The following is a 21,568-nucleotide window of genomic DNA, read 5'->3' as shown; positions in this document are numbered from 1 at the left end:
GTAAACATTTTCCCTCTTTATTTAATAAAAATCACAAGTTGTTCTCGTGTGAAATGTCAGTTTTCAAAACACATTAGCAATTCATATCCTATGGTGCCTTATAAGTCAACTAATCATTTTTCAATGAAACACAGTGATGTTTGGGGCTATCTAAAATAAAAATATTACAGGTTCTAGATGGTTTGTTTCATTTGTTGATGATCATACTAGGCTTTCTTGGATATTTTTTATGAAAGAAAAATCTAAAGTCAAATTTTTATAAACTTTCATCATATGATTCAAACCCAATTTCATGTCAAAATCCAAATTCTAAAAACTAATAATGCAAAAGATTATTTCAACACATTCCTTGGTTCGTTTTTATTAAAAAAAGAGTATTGTTCATCAACGTTTATGTGTTGATACACCTTTAACAAATTGGGATAGCTGAGTGGAAAAATAGACATATTTTAGAGATTGCGAGATCACTCATGTTCACAACAAATGTTCGAAAATTCTTTAGGGGGAAAGTTATTCTTACCGCAGCCTACCTCATAAATAGAATGCCATCTCAGGTTCTAGGTTTTCAAACACCTTGTCAAGTTCTTCTCCACTCCTACCCTAACACTCATCTTCTCTCCATTCTCCCACCAAAGGTATTTGGTTGTACTGCTTTTGTCCATAATAAACAACCAAACCAAAATAAACTTGATCAGATGTTTATTCTTAGGGTATTCTTCAAATAAATAAGGATACAAGTGTTATTCTCCTATCACAAGGAAATTTTACAGCACCATGGATGTCACATTCTTTGAAAATCAATCATATTACCCAAAACTTACATTTAGGGGGAGAATAATATCAAGGAATATCGGTTTTGGTAAAATCTTACTTCTGTTAAAATAGAGTCTATATCCTCTTCATCCTCTCCTATCAGACCCATATCCTCAACTTCCATCCCTATTCTAGCCAAAACTGAGCCTACATCTGCTACATCTGCAACATCCTTACCCATTGAAATTAAGCCTAACCATGTTGAACCCAACTTTGATTCCACTCCATCTCAAACTGGGAAGAATAGCGAGTTCATTGTCTACTCAAGGAGAAAGAAGAGACCTCAAGAAGATAGAGTCTCAAACACATGTTTAGCAAAGCCATGATGTTGAACCATGTCTGAATCCAAGGGAAACATTATCAGGCAACACAAGTGATAATTCTAGTGAGTTTTCTGATCTTAATTTACCTATTGCACATAGGAAAGGGGTAAGATCTTGTACGGCACACCCTATTAACAATTTTGCTTCCTATAAAGGCTTGTCATCAGATTATCATGCATTTGTTACCAAGCTTGATGAGATTCAAATTCCTAATAATATTCAAGAAGCACTTCAAGAACATAAATGGAAGACCACTATCATGGAAGAAGTCAGGGCCCTAGAAATGAACGATACATGGAAACTCACTGAATTACCAAAAGGAAAAAATTCAGTTGTCTGTAAATGGAATTTTACAGATAAATATAACACAAATGGGAATATTGAGAGATATAAAGCTCGACTAGTTGCTAAGGGTTTCACACAATCCTATGGTATTGATTATCAAGAAACTTTTGCTCGAGTAGCAAAGTAGAATACAATTAGAGTTCTATTATCTTTGGCAACTAACCATGACCGGTGTCTTCATCAACTGGACATAAAGAATGTCTTTCTCAATGGTGATTTAGAAGAAGAGGTGTATATGAAAATTCCTCCTGCACTGGAGACTCAAGCAAATATCAACAGAGTCTGCAAATTGAAAAAATCTTTGTATGGTCTCAAGTAGTCAGCTCGAGCTTGGCTTGATCGCTTTACTAAAGATGTAAAAAGGTTAGGTTATTCTCAATGTCAAACTGATCATATATTGTTCGTAATGAAAAAGGGAAACTGGCAATTATTATTGTATATGTTGATATAATAATGACAAGAGATCATGATGAGGAAATAAATCAGCTTAAACAGTTTCTTTCTAAAGAATTTGAAGTCAAAGACTAAGAAAATCTCAAATATTTCCTAGGAATAGAAATTGCTTGGTCCAAAAAGGGTATTGTGGTCACTCAAAGAAAATATGTTTTTGATCTTGTAAAGGAGATTGGCATGCCAGGTTGTAAACCAGCTGATACTCCTACGTACTACACAGCAAAATTGGGAGCAACTGAAGGAAGTGCCCCGGTTGATAAAGAACAATATCAGAGACTAGTAGGAAAACTCATCTATCTTGCACACACTACACTGAATATTGGATTTTCTGTCAGTGTTGTGAGTTAATTTATGAACAATCCTACAGAGGAACACTTGGAAGTTGTGTATCGAATTCTAAGGTACCTAAAAATGAATCCAGGTAGAGGATTGTACTTCAAAAATACTCAAATCAAAAGTGTGGAGATATATTCTGATGATGATTGGGCAGGATCCTTAACAGACAAGGGAAACCTTGTTACATGGCGAAGTAAGAAACAATCTATGGTAGCTAGAAGCTGAGTTTAGGGCTCTTGCTCAAGGAATGCGGCTAAAAAGACTTCTTCATGAGCTACAAATTCCTTTGGAAAAACCCATGAAAATGTTGTGACAATCAAGCAACTATAAGTACTACCAAGAATCCAGTTCATCATGATCGTACTAAACATGTGGAAATCGAACGACACTTCATAAAAGAAAAGATCGAAGGAGTTATAACATTGGAGTATGTTCCAACTGCTCTCCAGATTGCTGACATTCTTACCAAAGCTCTTCCAAGACTAAGTTTTGAAGATTTGAGGTCCAAGCTGGGTATAGTTGACATCTGCAACCCAGCTTGAGGGGAGTGTGGAAATACTAGTTTACAACTGTCAAATTTATTTCTATAATAAGATGACTTTGGGTATTTGTTACCCAAATCTGATTTGTTTGTATTTTCTGTATTTATGATTTTTGTTATTGTAATTGCTAGGTTTATGCAATGCTTAAAAAGGCGGTTTTGAGGCGGGAAAATAACGCACCAAGGCGTGCGCCTTGCTTAGCAGAGGTGAGGCGCTAAGTTGGGGCGGCTGAGGTAGAAATTGAGAGAGGCGTACTCCTCAGGGGTGTACTTTCTTAATGGGTTTTTTTATGCCCAAAAAGGCCCAAAATCAAATCAAAACACAACCGGTATAAATAGGCCCAAAAAAATTGATCAAAACTTATCTTAAATAGGCCCAAACCCAATAAAACTTAAAACTTAGATTTAAATAGGCCCAATAAAACTTTAAACAAATAAAATTAGAAACCCTACCCACTCACTCAGCCCTTCTCTCCTTTCTATTAATCTTCTCCTCTCCCTCTCGTTCATCTCCTCTGCCCAGCCAGCCGTGCCTTTTACCATAGAAGGGAACAAAAAAAAAACAAAACCTGCCTTCCTCCCTACCTCTCTGCATAGCTGCTAAAGCTTCTTTCCAAAGTAGACTAGAAGGAGAGTTAAGGTAAATATTATTTATTTTTATATTAGAATCCATTTTTAGTTGTTAGATAGATTCAATGTGTTTATTTTGGTTATCTCTTTGTTTTGTGTAGATAGTAGAATGTTTAGAAGCTCATAAAAAAGTTATAGTGGAGGAGCTAGTGGTAGTGGTAGTAATAATAGTGGTGAGACTCATTCAAATTGGAAAGATCCTGCTTAGAAGCATGGCATTGAGGTTGATACTCCTAGAAGTAATATATATCTTGAGTGTGTACGATAAGCCACCTATACGCTTTGTTTATAATAGGAGGCATCCTAAATAGCTCTGTGACTCATACTTTAGGATTTAGCTGTCTATATGTTATTTGTTATTAGTTAATTAGTCCAGTCGTCACTGTATTACTAGACCGGCTGGCATTTTGGGGTTATCAGGGAGATACCTATATAATAGGGAAAGGAAATCATTGTAAAGGGAGGAAAAACTGAGTTTGATTCTATTGGAGAGCTTCACCCTCCCAAATGGTGGAAATAGGAGATCAAGGCCTCTCGAAGTGCTTCCAAATTGTAATTGTTTAATATCATCAATAAAGTGATTTTCTTGTGGGAGTTCATTTATTGTGTGGCAATTCCGATAGACAAGTTCTTACCTAGAAAGAATCTAACAATTTGGTGCGATGAGCTGCGGATATGGGGCCAAAGAAGGCAACCGACCAATCGGACAACATGGAGGAAGAGATGGAAACCATGAAGATGGAACTTGCGGCCGTCAAAGAATCAATACAAGAAATGGGAAGGCAGATGCAACAACAGCTACAGCAATAGTTTCAGAGTTTCTTGGAGATTTAAGAAAATTCAAGAAAAGGCCAAGAATTGGGAGAGCACTCAGCAAAAGGGTCAGGCGTCAAAGATAATTCTAATCACCGAGATGAGGACCGCAGGGGCAATCCACTTGAGAACCAACGAGACAATCCCAAGGTGAGTGACACAAACTCTGGCCGATCTCAAGGGTCAACCCTCATCGTCAAGAACAGTGCCTGAAGAAACTCAAAATGCCAAGCTTTGATGGAGACAATCCCGATGGGTGGATCATGCAGGCTGAGCGATACTTCTCGCTACAACTATGATGAAATGGAGAAAATAGAAGTAGACTTTATCTCCTTCACCGGTGATGCCCTGTTATGGTATTAGTATGAAATCAAAAAAAGGGTGATATTCAGTTGGGAAGAAATGAAGAGACTCCTGCTTAAACATTTTCGGGACACCCAATTAGGATCCCTTTATGACCAATTCCTCTCCGTTAAACAAGAGGGGTCGATAGGGGAGTACACCAAGAATTTCATTCGGTTATCAGCACCCTTGGATAACATTACCCCTGAAGTCCAGCTGAGTACAGTTATAAACGGCTTAATCCCATCGATTAGAGCTGAGCTACAAGTGCACCGACCCCGGAACACAAACGAAGCCATGGAGATTGCACAAGATATAGAGGAAAAGATTCGCATCGCAAATCTGGTGAGACAGAGGGCAAGTGGATTCGGTCGCACAGCTTTATAAAGCACCAGCTATAGCTCTACTTCCAACAATTATCGAGCCCCCCCGATACGCAACCCCGGAGATGTCAAACGATTAACGGATGCGTAGGTCCAAGCGAAGCGAGAAAAAGGTTTATGTTTCAGATGTGATGAAAAATGGTCCCCAGGCCATAGGTGCAAACAGAAGGAAATCAATGTGTTATTAATACCTGAGGAACATGCCGAAGATCCCCTGGAGCAGGAGACCACAGAAGAACCTGCTAAACTGGTTACTAAAGAAGTAGAAATCTCACAACAGTTTGTGGCGGGACTGTCTTCAAATAAGACCATGAAACTAAAAGAACAAATGGAACATCATGATGTGGTCATCCTCATTGATCCAGGAGCCACCCACAATTTTATATCAAAGGATTTGGCTCTAAAACTACACATTCCCATCACTTTTACTGGTACTAATGGAGTTACAATGGGGAATGGGGATTCAATGAAAAATGAAGGGGTTTGCAAGGATATTCATGTACAATTTCAAGGAGTGGATGTTTGGGAAGATTTTTTACCCATCAAATTGGGAAGTACGGATGTTATACTTGGCTTGCAATGGCTGACCACCCTTGGAATGACCCATACGGATTGGAAGCTTCAAACAATGGAGTTTCGAATTGGGAACCAAGAAGTTACTATAAAAGGGGATCCTTCACTTGGTAGAAGTTTGGTATCTCTAAAAAAACATGTACAAAACCCTCCTGGCCGAGAAGAATGGGTTCCTAGTCGAACTCAATGCCATAGTAACCCAACAGCCCCACTCGGATATGGAACAGCCCAAGTTTTTGCAGCCCACCATAGCCAAACATGCCCCTCTGTTTGCGGAACCAGATGGATTGCCTCCAACAAGACAACATGAGCATGCTATACCTCTTCTACCCGGCACAATTCCCATAAGCGTGCGCCCCTACCGTTATCCGCACTATCAAAAGATAGAAATCGAAAAATCAATTCAAGACATGTTGGCCACCGGCATTATACAGCCCAGTACTAGCCCATTTTCAAGTCCCGTGCTGCTAGTGAAGAAGAAAGACGGCTCTTGGAGGTTTTGCATCGACTATAGGACACTCAACCGAGCGACAATACCAGATAAGTACCCTATTCCAGTCATAGATGAATTATTAGATGAATTAAATGGTGTTGTACTCTTCTCTAAACTGGATTTAAAATCAAGTTATCACTAAATTTTGGTCAAAAAAGATGTACACAAGACGGCATTTCAGACTCATGACGGTCATTACGAATTCCTAGTCATGCCCTTTAGGTTGACCAATGCTCCAGCCACCTTTCAATCACTAATGAATGACATTTTAAGGCCACTCCTACGGAAGTCGGTTCTAGTATTTTTTTTATGACATTCTTGTGTACAGCAAGACCAAAGAAGACCATGTGCGACACCTAGACCAAGTCTTCACCATCCTAGTCGCTCACAAGTTGTTCGTCAACAAGAAGAAATGGGCCTTCGGCCAACGGTAAATCGCTTACTTAGGCCACATCATTTCTTGCCAAGGAGTGGCAGCCGATCTGGAAAAGATTCAAGCAATGGTAGCATGGCCAACTCCAACAACTTTGAAGCAACTAAGAGGCTTCCTTGGCCTTACCGGTTATTATAGGAAATTTGTGGCCAATTATTCGCAAATAGCTCAACCTCTCACAGATCAATTACGAAAAGACCAATTTGGATGGACAACAGCAGCTGAAAACGCTTTTCAAGCACTCAAATCTACAATGGTATCTGTTCCCATACTCAAGCTGCTCGATTTTACCAAGCCTTTCGTAGTAGAAACAGATGCTTCAGGCTTGAGTTAGGAGCAGTCCTACTACAAGAACAACATCCAATTGCTTACTTTAGTCAAACACTTGGCCAACAAGCTCGGAAGAAGTCCATCTATGAGAAAGAACTCATGGCTTACGCAATAGCTAAATGGAGACCGTATCTTATGGGCCGCAAATTTTTAGTTCGTACGGACCAACACAGCTTAAAATTCCTATTGGAACAGCGAGTTATTGGCTCGGAATATCAGAAGTGGGTGTCTAAATTGATGGGCCTTGATTTTGACATTGAATATTAAAGCGGCGCAAGCAACCGGGTGGCTGATGCTTTGTCTCGACAACAACCAGCAGAGTTACAGAACATTTTGGCAACTGTTGAATGGCAACTATGGCCCCAACTTGAAAAGGAAATAGTCGCTGACCCACTGTTACACAAAATCATCAGCGATATAGAACAGGGACAGGTCCATCATGGGTTTTCGGTGCATCAAGGGGTACTATACTACAAGAATCGACTGGTCACTCCTAAGAAATCCAACTTACTTGGTCAGATTTTTCAAGAATTCCACTGCAGCCCTATGGGAGGCCATGTGGGTGAGCTTAAGACTTCCAAGAAAATTCAAGCAGAATTATTTTGGGAAGTGATGAAGGCAGACATTCACCAATTTATAAAGGGGTGTGCTATATGTAAACAAAACAAATACCTCACCACTAAACCAGCCGGCCTCTTACGGCCCATTCCTCTACCCGCACAAGTGTGGGATGACATCACCATGGACTTCATAGAAGTCCTTCCCAAATCAAACGAGTGGGACACCATACTGGTTGTGGTAGATAGGCTCTCCAAGTATGCCCATTTTTTGAAACTACGGCATCCCCATTGCCAAAACAGTGGCTGAGAATTTTATGCAAGTAGTCCGATGACACAGTCTTCCTATGTCAATCATTACAGACCGAGACCGCATCTTCCTCAGCCACTTTTGGCAGCATTTGTTTCGCCTAAAAGGCACCAAACTCAAGCGGAGCACCGCCTACCACCCTCAAACGGATGGCCAATCGGAAGTACTCAATAGGTGCTTGGAAACCTACTTAAGACGTTTTACTTGTGACAATCCTAAGAGGTGGTAGGAATGGTTAGCTTGGTCCGAATTTTGGTACAATACATCCTTTCAGCCACGGAATGTTCTCCTTTCAAAGCTTTATATGGCTGTGAACCCCCACCCTTGCTGACATACAAGAAAGGAACATATGTGGTTCAGCCATGGATCACCTACTAGAATCCTGAGATGCCATTCTTGATGATTTGCGAATGCACCTACTTCGGGCCCAACAACAAATGCAGCAGCAAGCCAATTCTAAACGACACCACGACGAATTTCAGGTTGGAGATCGAGTTTATGTCAAAATAAGACCTTACCGACAGAAATCACTAGCTAGAAGAATCAATGAGAAGCTTTCCCCACGCTATTACGGCCCGTATACAGTAACTCAACGCATTGGACAAGTTGCATACAAACTTCAGCTGCCCCCGGAGTCTGTCATCCACCCCGTGTTCCATGTATCTCAACTTAAGCGGGCCATTGGTGAGGCTACTTTCTCCCCCACCATTCCTCCACAACTTACAGTTGAGTTAGAACTTTGAGTCGAGCCAGAACAAGTCTGAAGCAACGTTCAAAGCCCACGGATCCTGCCACTACGGAGGTTCTCATTAAATGGAAGTCACTTTCGGAATTTGAAGCAACTTGGGAGGAATTTCAGACTATCACGGAGCAGTTCCCTGACTTCCACCTTGTGGACAAGGTGAATGCTACAGGGGGTAAATGATAAGCCACCTATATGCTTTGTTTATATTAGGAGGCATCCTAAATAGCTCTGTGACTCATACTTTAGGATTTAGCTGCCTATATGTTATTAGTTAATTAGTCCAACTATCACTGTATTACTGGACCAGCTGAAATTTTGGGGTTATCAAGGAGATACCTATATAATTGGGAAAGGAAATCATTGTAAAGGGAGGAAAAACTGAGTTTGATTCTATTGGAGAGCTTCACCCTCTTGGATGGTGGAAATAGGATATCGGGGCCTCTCGAAGTGCTTCCAAATTGTACTTGTTTATTATCATCAATAAAGTAATTTTCTTGTGGGAGTTAATTTATTGTGTGGAAATTCGGATAGATAAGTTCTTACCTAGAAAGAATCTATCAGTGTATATTGCAAAAAAATTATTAAGGGTGGTGTTACAAGGTTGAAAGATCACCTTGTTGAAAGATGTTGCAACATGTCCGAAGGTCCCTGAAGTGAAGAATGAATTTGTTGAGTACTTGAAATAAAAACTTTGGAAAAACATGCGAGTCAAATTAAATTTATAGTTGGTTGAGTCGCGTTCTTATTTTTCACAAAATGTTCCCATTCCTAGCAGAGGTATAAGAGGGCCAATGGATAGGTTTATGATGAATGTAGGTGGTGATAATGGTGATAAGACAGTCGCTGAACCAACTCATAACTCCAAAAAATGCAAAAGAAATGCGTAATAAAGTTGGTATGGACATTGGGAGATGTTTCTTTAAGAATGTTTTGCATTTCCATTTAGTTAAGAGTCCTTCGTTTATCAATATGTGTCGTTCAATTGGCATCTATGGTAGGGGATTGAAACCTCCTAGTATGTATGAGCTTAGGCCATGGATATTGAAGGAGGAGCTAAAGACTACCAATTGTATAGTGAAGGATGTTAAGAAGACATGGCCACAAACAGGAGTTTCAAATATGTCTGATGGATGGTCAGACATTAGAAATTGAAGTATAATTAACATCTTGGTCAATAATCCTAGTGGTACCGGCGTTTTATAAAAGTGTTGATGCCTCTTCATTTATCAAAGATGCAAAAAGGATGTTTAAAATGTTGGATGATGTTATTGAAGAAATTGGAGAGCATCTTGTTATTCAAGTAGTTACTGATAATGCAAGTGCCTACAAAGCAGTGGGTACATTATTAATGGAGAAAAGAAAGCGTCTATATTGGACTCGATGTATTACACATTGTCTTGATTTGATGCTTGAAAAAATTGAAGAGTTCCCACAACGCAAGAATGTCTTACTAAAAGCAAAAAAAATTGAGCAAGTTATTCACAATCATCAATGGGTCCTAAACTTGATGCGAAAATTCGCCAAAAGAGATATTTTAAGACCTACTGCCACAAGATTTGCAACCGCATTTCTTACACTGCAAAGCATTTATCAAGTGAGGCAACCTTTCGAGGCTATGTTTACTTCTGAAGAGTGAACAAGTTGTGCTTGGGCATCTAAACCAGAAGGAAAAGAAGCAAGGAAAATAGTTTTGAAGGACAAACATTTTTGGCCAAGTGTGGTTTCTGCCATTAAGACCACAAAACTTTTGGTTGAAGGACTGAGGTTAGTTGACGCTGATAAGGAACCATCTATGGGTTTTCTCTATAATGCCATGGATTCAACCAAAGAAAAAATAGCACAAAATTTGGGTGGAGAAGAAAAAGATTACAAGGAGACATGGAAAATAATAGATGAGAAATGGGAACTTCAGTTGCATCGACATTTGCATGTAACTGCGTACTTTTTGAATCCCCGTTGTCATTATGCACCAGGATTTTCCAACCATCTAGAGATCAAGTTGGGTTTGTTCAATTGTATGGACAAACTTATACCAAACCTCGAAGACAGAGAGAAAACTGACCTTCAATGTGGCACTTTTCACAACAAGGAAGGGTTCTTTGGATTCACCCAAGCTAAACAGACATTTGAAAATCGGTCACCAGGTAATGATCTAAATTTATTTCTAATACTATTAGAAAATTTGTAGTATGTATACTAAAGTAATTGTTCTTTTAACGTTCAATTTTAGTGGAATGGTGGACTCAATTTGGAGATGGCACTCCAGAGTTACAAAAATTTGCTATCAAAGTATTGGGTCTTACTTGCTCAATCAAGTTCATACAAAAAGAAGAAACCGACTGACTACCTTAAGAATGCATTATTTGGTATATATAATGTTCAACAAAAGGTTGAAAGATAGACATATGAAGTTGACATCTCTATCAAAAGAAGATGATGCTTCATTGATTGATGAGTTGCCATCTGATGATGAATGGGTCGTTGATGAAAATGAAAATGTTGAAGAATTGCAAAGGCCAAATGATGAGGATCTCAGAGTTAATAAGGATTGGGATTGACTTTTAACCAAAACAATATAAGTGCTCTACAATCTAGTTCAAGAGCAGGTTCGTAAACTCTAATTCTTGTTTTAATTTAGATTACGATATTGTGTTAATCAATTATTGACTAGTTTGTAATTAATTTTTCTTAGGAAACGAAAGACTGTAGTAGACTTAGATGAAGATGGATGGGAGAATATTGATGGCGACAATGAGCGTGATGATGATGATGAGAGGATTTTACAATATAATGATTTGTCAAGCGATGATGAATTGGAATATGACTTCTAAATCATCGTCCCATTACTACTAAAGTTTGTTCTAGGATAGTAGAATTTAGGATTGTAGTTCTAGAAACAAAAGTTAACTTTATTTTAGAAATTTAGATAATTTATGAGATATTTATGTTTGACTTTTATGATACATTTTATGGTATATTTGAGTTTTATGACATTTCTTATTCTATGTTTGAGTTTTATAAGACACATTCATCCTACTTTATATCTTTAGGTGTTCTAAAAATATATTTTTAATTAAAGCCTTGAGGCTTACGCCTTGCCTCACAAAATCAAAACGCCTTGAGGCGTAAAAGCGATATTTTAAACATTGGGTTTATGGGATCACATTTATAGTTGATCCTAGGGTTTGTAAACTTTGTATATATCTTTTATATAATAGGAGTATGAACGTACAAAAACATATATCAGAAAAAGAGAAGAATTTCAAGCTTCTCCTCCCTTCAATCTCTCCGTTTTTTCACAATCTTCTTCACTACCATAGCCTAAGATTTACTCTAATGCCACAGCCACTTGATAGGATTCTAGTATCCTGTCTGTACAAATCACACACAATACTGGAAATACTTTTATATTCTTTTGTAAAGGGAATGTGGTAAGGCACCAACCCTAATCAATATACAAGGCCGAGTTAATTTGAGCGTCTCTATCTCTATCTCTTGTACAGATTCTCAACTCTATATACAATACCAAACCATCTCAACAAAATTGTAACAACTAATCACTTACTAACTCCTTACTGACTTGCTAATTCTAAACTTCCTCCTAAGTCAACCTTATTGGAGGCTTATCAATCTCATCATACACATAATAATAAACTAAAATGAAAAGAAAATTATGCTATATTGAAAAACTCTCTTGGCGGGAAGGGAAAAAAAAGTGTAATTGCATGTGAGATGAAAAACAAAGACAAAAGAAAATGAAATCTTTCAGCCCAATTTTAAAAGCAGTTTCCTTTACCATGACAAAACCGCTAGTTGAGGACCATGACTCAGATGTCCATGTGTTTGTCTCCCAAAGATAAAATGTACCATCACTGCAAGAAGTCAACATTATAATGAGCTAACAAACTGACTAGCAGTTAACTAAGAGTGAAGGGGGGAAATACATTTCTGTTCGAATAACATACAATTTAGCAGAAAAAAAATAATCTCCAGTTGGTGACCACTTAAGCGTAGATATACCCCCTAATCCTCGTCGAATGGGAGTCCCCGCACCTAAATAATGCAATAAAACAAATAATTTTCCATAAAGAACTTGTGGAAATCATTGACGCAAACACACACACACACAAAAGAGTCCAGATAGTTAATAATAATAATTATAAACAAGATCTACTATTACCAAATATAAAAATAGTATTATAATGGATAAGATACCAAAATTTCCAAACATATATAGAGAGAGAGAGGGAGAGAATCCAAAAGATTTTGCTTCCAAATATTAGACCATAGAGAATTTGGCTGAACCACCTGAGTTAAATAAATTAATAAGCCAGAAAAGGGTTGGTAAGAGAAAGCTCTTCAAAAGAGATGGAGAGAGAGAGAATCATACTCAGCAAGTTAAGATATGTTCTATTTTATAAGAAACTAATAAATGAATAATACAAAGAAGTTCTATTGTAATACCTTGAGCAACATCCCATATGGTAAATGATGAGCTCTCAAATGAACCAGACGCGAGATATGTTGCCATAAGTTAAGGAAAAATTAGAGACAATGCAATGCTAAACTCATTGATGAACTTATCTTTGAAAAAAATTACATAAATATGATCAGCAATAAATTGTCTCAAAAGAAAGAAACAAAGAATGAAATGGCATTGTTTCTCTTTGCATTGTTAAGGTCCTTATGGAGAGGTTAGCTTCACTGTAACAAAAGACAAACTTCTCTGAAAAAAAGATGAAATTAAAAACTTTTAATTCCACGGGTAGATAAGAGAAGATCAATTGCTAGTAAGCTTTAATTTTATTAACATTTAATTAACATGAAGCCCCATAAAGTTGGTCTGGATATCTTCCATCAGGACTCCATGACAGCGCACTTATTTGCTCATCATTCTGACTTCTAAGAAAATCCACCAGTATATATCTTATTCCAGAACCTCTGGATAGGGTTCCCAAGAATGAAGCAGCACCAGACCTCACAGGTGCTGCAATTCCAGGATAAGAGGCAACCCAAATACAAATTCCACCCCTGAAATACAGTTTAATCGGATTAATAAAATTAAATTTTCAGTATTCCACAATATTTTATCATAATTTACTCTAAAATCTTGAGAAAATTTTACATTAGAAAATACCCTCAAACATGAACATATATATTACAGGAAAAGAATGGAAAAAAAAATTGATACTTGCTTGCAAGCTACAGCAAGTGTTCTCCCGCCGTTTGGCCTCCACTCAAGTAATTTTACATCCTGTTGCGAATCATTGCTCAAAATGCATGGTTCCTTCCCTTCTGTTACAATACAAATGGGAAATCTCATACAAATATGCTCAATATATAGCTTTTAAATAAAAGGTCTGATTACAAATGAAAACTTAACATAGAAGAAAACAAAAGCATGCCAGCACAATAATGGAAAAGCCATTTTCTGGTTTAAAACTTACCTGAATCTTCATAATCACGAACTATAACTTGATTTGACCCAGATATAAAGGCAATAATATGCTTATGTTGGTGCCAACTTACTCCCTGAAGATCAACTTCTGGTAATTGGGTCACCTATGAAATTTGTCATATAAGATGAGAACACAAAATTAGTAGACCTTCAACTACTTTTTATTGGCAAAGTTTGAGGTGCATGGCATGATTTTCGTGTATAATACAAATGCTAAGAGTTTTTCCTATTGACACTGATTAAGTTGCGAAGCCAGAAACAATTTATATATCTCAATGCTTCTAAGAAGTAAGAATGAATCGGCATAGCTATACAAACAAATAAATCGACAACATTGATATGCACCCAAGAACAAAAGCATCATAAGGAACAAACGTAGGCCAAGATCCACGTATAACTCTCTCTGAGTGCCGAAACATCTTCAAAACTTCAAAACTAATGAATAACACAGAAAGAAATGAACTGACATCATTAGGATGAAAAAGGCGTTTGAGAGAGTCATTCACTATCTCCTGCAATGTTGATACAAGTCCCTTTCTTTCCACTGTGACTAATGGCACTGCGTCGAGCTCCGGACTCGGCGGTCGTACCGGCTGATCCAACTGAAACGGCACCGGACTGAACACCGTCCCCTGAATACAATAACAACATTGTTAATCTAAAACCTTAGATATTTTTTACAAAATCCAAAAACACGGAGAATCAGGAACACTCACCAGAAGTTTCCCGTAAGTTTCCTTGGCTCGTTCGTCGGAAAGATTCTCAGCAGTAACTGCGATTGAAGGTAAGCCACAAGATTTTTATACCAAACAGCAAATGAAATAAAAGATGGAGAATGAGGAGCAAAGAACATACTGAGGTCTCGATTTATTTCGCAAATGGTCACTGAACCTGGATTCGGAAAAGATGGCATTGTTATTTAGCACAATAACTGGTAGTTTGGAGAGGGTGTAGGGTTTTAGAGTTGTCAGTCTACTCACGTCCCCATTCTGAATCTGTTGATCAAAAGAATTGGGGTGTGGCAGTGCTTAGTCTACGTTAGGCCTTTTTTTTTTATTAATTGTGTTTTTAAAAATACAATATAGTTTTTTATTTAATTAATTAAAAATTTGATAATTAATCCTAAAACAGTTGCAACTCTATTTTTATTTATTATTTTTTAAAAATTTAATTAAAATTCAATAAATTTTGAAAATAAAATTTTTTTAAACCATTTTTTATTTTTGTTTCTTTTTTTTCTTCTCTTCTTCAAATCAACACTTTATTTTATATTATTAAACAAAAAATAAAAATAAAAATTATCAAATAAATTTATTATTTTTTATTTTTAAAAACAAAAAAACAAAAATAGTTACCACACATATTTATTTTTTTAAAATAAAGAAACAAATTGCTTTTATTTTTGTGTTTAAAAAATTCAAAGTTTTCTTAAAGGGATTATACTATTTTACACACTATGTTTAGTCTCATTAACATTTTGGACACTATGTTTTAATAAATTAATTTTTGGATCATATATTTTGTAAAATGATTCAAATAGATCTCTAAAGTCAATTTTGATAAACAAAAAAATTGAATATAACTACACAGTTGTCAGGCAAAATAATTATATTTTTGTTATGAATTCTTAGTTTGGTAAATTGTTTGTGATTTTAGTTCAAAAAACTTTAATCAAAATCGAGTTCAGTGGTCTATTTGAACAATTTTACAAAATACAGGGTCCAAATAGGTAATGAGACAAAATATAATGTCCAAAATGGAATAGTCCCAAAAAACAAGATTTGTTTGGTTAATATTTTATAAAAATTTTAGAAGATTGTAATAAATAATGAAATAAAGTAATAAAAAGAAAAAGTGATAAAAAAAAATAAGGAAGGAGAAAGTAAGTAAATAAATTTTGAAAATATAGAAAATTATGAAAGATAAAATGAGAAGAGAGAAAGTGATGCAACGTAATGAAAAAAAAAAGTGAAGAAAAAGAAATGAGGAGAGAGAAATAAATTGATGAAAGAGAAAATGAGAAAATATGAAGTAATGAGAGAGAAAAAGTGATGTTAGCTAATAATAAAAAAAAATGATGTGAGAGAAAAAAAAATTTAAAACTACATAAAATAATTTTCTGTTATTCTCAAAATATTTTGTATTTTTGTAACTTTATTTTTAAAAATTGTTTTCTAAAAATAATTTCAAACACTCCGACTTGTTTTAAAAATCGCTCCTACTTGTTTTCAAAAAACAGTTTTTTAGTTTATAAAAACAAAAAATTGTTTTTAGTTTTTAAAAACAAAAAATAGTTTTTTAGTTAAGGAGTCAAATACTGTAACGACTCAAATTTGCTAATAAGGCTTAAGGGCCTTGATTAGTGCGCCGAGAGAGCATAATTGGATTATATGTGATTTAATAATAAAAAGCATGTTATATGATTATTTGAATGTCTGCGATGCATGACTATGTGTATTAGTATGCATGTAGGCCCTGATTAGGTTAGAAGGGCATATTTGTAATTTTAGCCCGTTGAGGGCATAAATATGAATAACTGTAATAAATTGTTGAGACCACATTATTATGTGGATATATTTGTAATATGTGACTCGAGGCGATCCTAATGAGCAGTTCAGCGAAAAAGTCACGACGGGGATTTATACCCAGCTCGGGGCGAGCCTGGGGGTATTTCGAGGAATTTAGAGAATATATTGGGGTCTATTTTGATATTGAGGAATATAATTGATGATTAGTTAGGCGTCGAGAAGTGAGTGGAAAATATTAGAGACATTCGGGGAATTAGCAGGAATTAGGAACAAATGACCAAAATGCCCCTAGGTTGATTTAAAGGCTTAGGAATCATGGGAGGGTAACATGGTCATTTGGCTTATAAGGGATAAGAGTTAAGTCTGCTTTATGCCTTAGTGGAATGTCTAGAATTTGAAGGAAGTCTAAAGAAAGAAAAGAAAAGTAGAAGGAAAAAGGAAAGAAGGAAAAGTGGGAGACTCTTTTCTCTCTCTCCGTTTAGGCTTCTCATCACCAATTATTGAGGTCTCTTGGAGCTAAAACTCAGAGAGAGTTTGGGCAAGAGCTTGAGATTAGGATCCTTGATTTGTCTAGAGGAATTGGTAGAGGTTACTCATCATTTGAGGTAATGTAACGCCCTACTTCCTTAGAGCCGTTACTAAGTGATTTTTAAGACAAAACAGTGTGCAAAGAACTCGCTAACCGAGGTTTTGAGACAAAAGTGTGACTAATTAAAATTTAAGGCTGTAATCTTAGAAAAATGCGTCGTTTCATTTAAAACTGCTAGTATTAAACCTTTGGGATCCCAAAATAAGGTTTGAAAACTATTTACATCTTGAAATAAGTTTACAGTTGATAAATCATAAAATCATAGATTATTACAGCCATTTTCAAATAAACCCCCAACCAAAGCAGTCGGGCAGGCCAAACATGTACGCGTCGCTTCACGCTCTCCGTACTCATGGTTGGTTGACTCAGTCCATGCTTCTACCTGCCACACGGAGCACCCGTGAGCCGAAGCCCAGCAAGAAAACCCAAATAATACATAACATATGCAATTCATATTGCTGGCATAATTCACTGATAAATAGGAAAACCATCATAATAAACAAGCACGGCCATGCCGCCCCAGAGGCCTTACCAAAGCCTGGGGTTTCGGTTCTCACCGCGAGGATAACTCATGTATCCCTTGGGTCCCACCCTGAATATAACATAACACATGTATCCACCGGGCCCCGCCCTGATTATAGCATCCCATGTGCTAGGTGTTACTTTCGGCCCACGGCCGCCCCGGCCTACGCCGTATTCGGCCCTTGCCGTTCATTTCATCATAATCACACATATAGTACATTCGAAATAATCATTCACACACATCATGATTCATTTAAGGTTAAACATTTGCACATAATACAATCTGGGGCCATGCCCTACAATCACACAGTGGGGCCATGCCCTATTCTCGGGTGTTACGGTTTTCTTACCTGAATTCCGAGCCTCCTGATGCACTAAAGCCGCGAGCACGGTCCTCTAGCATGAGCCTCACCAAAACCTAGTCACAACACACAAGAAACGTCCCTCAATACTAATCAAATCAAAAACCGCCTCCCGGGACCAAACCCACACTCTCGGAACTCCCAAATTCCTAAAACAATTTATCGGAAACATCCCCCGAACCCCCGGAGCAAAAGCTGAAAAATGCAAATTTCCAACCCCTGAAAATGGCCTAGCGCCGCGGCTCAGCCCTACAGGGCCGCGGCGCTAATCAAGTCAGAGGCCCCATCCCCTCCTGCCTTCAGCCTTGCGCCGCGGCGCCCAAGAACAGGGCCGCGGCGCCCCAACACGAACCCAGAAAAACTGGGTTTTTCCCCTGCATTTCATCATCCAAAACATCTCCAAAACAGCCCAAACAAAACCTAAGCCCCCAAAATCCAATTCCAAACTTCAAATAGACCATTTAACAACTCAGAAACACAATCAAAGAAACCAAACACACAATCAAATCCCCAAAACCCACATCTTTGATTTTCAACTTCAGAAAATATAAAACCCAAAACCAAACTTAAACCATGCTTAAATTCATCAAACCATAACAGAAACAAGCCTTAAATGTGTATAAAATTCCTTACCTCAAATGGAGAATCCATCCCTAAGCTTCCTTCATCTCCTAAGTCTCCAATTCAGCTCCTCCACTCATCTTCTTCTTCTTCATGCCCTAACTTTTCCTTCTCTTTTCTCTTCTCTTCCAACTCTATCAAGACCAACAAATGCCCCTAAATACCCAAACCGTGACCCACTAAAACCCAGCTGAGAATTGCCTATTACCCTTGCCAAATGACCATGCTACCCCTCCAAATGATCCTTTCCCAACTAAGTCCTCAAGGGTACTCTAGTCCTTTCGCTAATATTTCAATTTTACCATTTTCCAACTAAACTTGTTACTCATAGCAATAACTAATGGTTACCCAGGTTACTAAATCTCCAATAACCATTACCCGTTAAATCTCAACTTAATCATAAAATTCCCGAGGTACCCCTAGGCTCCTCCCGAGCCGGGTACAAAATCCCGTTGTGACTCTGAAGTTAACTAGCTCTCTAGGACCGTCTCGGCACGTGCATCACAATAATAAAACCACACTCACGTGGTACAATTCACGGAATACAATTATCACATACCAACATAGTTATGCCCAACATGGCCAAACTTACAATTACGCCCTTCTAACACGATCCGGGGCTACATGCATACTAGTAAACATAGCCATGCATCTCAGTTAAACAAATAGCCAAATAACATGCTTTAAATCATAACCATGCATTTAACTCATGAAATCACACATGAATCCCTTCGTGCCCTCCTGGCACGCTAATCAAGGCCCTCAAGCCTTATTAGCGAATTTGGGTCGTTACAGGTAAGGTCTTGAGGTTGTAACTCAGTTTCTGGTTCTTAGTATTAATATGGGTTTTGAGCTGAGTTTTGGTGGGAATTTTAGGGAATTGAGGATGAAGCTTTGAGGAGGTGAAGGATAAGCAAGTGTGGAGGATAATCTAGGTTGAGCTCATCCATCAAAGGTAAGAAACTCTGGTTTAAGTTTTGTGATTTCAGTTGATTTCTGTTGAGTTTTGAGCTCTAGGTTCAGCCATGGTGAATTTTGTGTTTTGGGGTGCATGTGATTGAATTTCTTGTGGTTGGGACTTATGGGATGAGTTGAGGATGTTGGGAGGCTTGTTTTGAAGTTTGGTTGAGGTTTGGTTGAGTTTTGGAAATGTTTGGCTCGGAAAAATTCGAAGAAGAAAAATCTGTGCTGGGTTGTGCTGTGGCTAGCGCTGTCACTGGGCGCTACAACGCTAGGCCCTGAAGTTCCAAAGCCTTTTGGCTCTGCTTGTAGCGCTATAGCGCTCTCCTTAGGGTGATGTAGCGCTACCCTGTTCCCAGAAAGGGGTTTTTGGGTTATTTCTAAGGGTTTTTGCCCGGGGGTTCGGGGTTTGATTCCACCACCCCATTTGGTGGAATTAGGGCTTCCCGAGGGCTCAGGATTAGTCCCGAGGCTAGGTTTTGGATTTGAGGTTCGGTGATGATTCTGATCTATGGTTGTGACTAGGTGTACGCTAGGGCTCAGACGGGATCGTGCTTGAGGATCAAATTGAACAAAGCTAGCGAAATCTAAAGGTAAGAAAATTGTACCCGGTTATGTGTTTGTGATGGGACTAAGAGCTCCCTATATATGTATGATGTCATAGATGGTATTATGCCATGTGACATGTGATAAACGGCCTTAGGGTGTCGTAAATAATACTTGCGTACAGGGCGCGGCTCGGCCACTGGTAGCTGAGGACAGCTTAATATTCACTAAGCTCGGTTTAAGCGAGCCGGAGTCAGTGGGATAAATAGAGGGTGCGGCCTAAGGGCGTTAACCCTAGTTATCATATGTGAAATGATTATTGATATGAAATGGTGTACTTGATATGCTAAATACTTGAATAACATGGATATTTGGAATGTTGAGCACATGTTTATACTGCATGAGTTATCTGGTTGTTTGCTTAATGATTATGCTCTGTTATGGTGTTTTCTTGTTGGGCCCTGGCTCACGGGTGCTACGTGGTGCAGGTAAAGGCAAGAGCAAGTTGGACCAGTCTTGAGGTGGAGAACTTCGAGGCTGAATGTACATAGTCAACTAATCGGCCGCCACGGCCGAGGAGTGATACAGGACAAGAAAAGCTTAATTGTCTGTTTTGCCTTAGAGTGGCTAATAACTGTATTTCAATCCTAAAATTTTGTAGACTATCTTTTAACTTTACTACTTTTGGGATCCATGTAAGGAAAATGTTTGTTTATAAGAAATAGAGATTTTGAGACCAAAATCTTTTAACCCTAGTTCAACTATAGTATCAGTAACACGTTTCGAGTTAAATGACTTGATTAGCAAGTCTTGCATATTTATAAACACACAGTGTAACGGTCTTGGCTATCCAGGGCGTTACGAATACCTTCTAAGAAAATAGCACTCTAGATATCTCTGTGGTTGCCAAGAAACTATGAGAGAAAGGAGAAGCTCAGTCCTAATGGTTTTTCAAATAAATTTTGGTTGTTTGTGTTTTCACCAAGTGACATGTGGCATACTTTAAGGAAAATTAAGAGTCCACGTAGGCTGATTAAGCCATTGGTAGAGAGACTCTTAGCCATGTCCCTTATAGGGTAGTCGACCAGACCATCAACCCTATAGGGTGGTCAGCCTATCACCCATGGGGTGGTCGCCCTAATCGTTTTGTTCGTGGTACTTGGTGAAGTATCATACTACTCACATTACCATGGTTGTTAGCATTAAAAGCGTAAAGGAGTAAGGTTAGTATGGCATGTGAAATACATGTGTTCAGAGTATACTGATACCTGAACCAATGAGGGTTGTGAGTTGATATACTTAGTAAGCATTGGAAATAAAAAAATTCAATCAATACGCTGAGTACTCATAACAAAAAACCATAAAGGCATAAAACGTCGCATGTAAAAACTGTCAAGTACAAAGTGACCAATGGCACAAATGGAAAGACAAAGAATGAAAGACCAAAAGAAGACTAACTAGGGCGAGGAGTATCATCAGAAAGACCGCCCTGAGCCTCGACAGCCTCACGAGCCAGACACTTCTTAAGCTCCTTCGCTTGCTTCTTCTTGGAGAGGAAATCC

The 21,568-nt window shown here is 38.0% G+C and overlaps 1 protein-coding gene across 1 annotated transcript in view; it reads right to left on the bottom strand.

Moving 5' to 3' along the window:
* Nucleotides 1–14,907, bottom strand: part of LOC133823242 (aladin) — a 48,354-nt gene extending 33,447 nt beyond the window's left edge. The window contains exons 1-9 of the mRNA XM_062255903.1: nucleotides 14,734–14,907; nucleotides 14,595–14,650; nucleotides 14,346–14,510; nucleotides 13,868–13,982; nucleotides 13,616–13,715; nucleotides 13,272–13,451; nucleotides 12,885–12,943; nucleotides 12,386–12,473; nucleotides 12,217–12,292 (exon numbers count right to left, since the gene is read on the bottom strand). Coding sequence (XP_062111887.1) covers nucleotides 12,217–12,292; nucleotides 12,386–12,473; nucleotides 12,885–12,943; nucleotides 13,272–13,451; nucleotides 13,616–13,715; nucleotides 13,868–13,982; nucleotides 14,346–14,510; nucleotides 14,595–14,650; nucleotides 14,734–14,791 — 897 coding nt within the window. The 5' untranslated portion in view covers nucleotides 14,792–14,907. The remainder of the gene's footprint in view (nucleotides 1–12,216; nucleotides 12,293–12,385; nucleotides 12,474–12,884; nucleotides 12,944–13,271; nucleotides 13,452–13,615; nucleotides 13,716–13,867; nucleotides 13,983–14,345; nucleotides 14,511–14,594; nucleotides 14,651–14,733) is intronic.
* Nucleotides 14,908–21,568: the final 6,661 nt, after the last annotated feature.

The sequence above is a fragment of the Humulus lupulus genome, chromosome 3, assembly GCF_963169125.1.
Source record: "Humulus lupulus chromosome 3, drHumLupu1.1, whole genome shotgun sequence".
Taxonomy (NCBI): Eukaryota; Viridiplantae; Streptophyta; class Magnoliopsida; order Rosales; family Cannabaceae; genus Humulus; species Humulus lupulus.
Note: the sequence above shows the minus strand (reverse complement) of the source record. Positions and strands in the feature narration are given on the sequence as shown.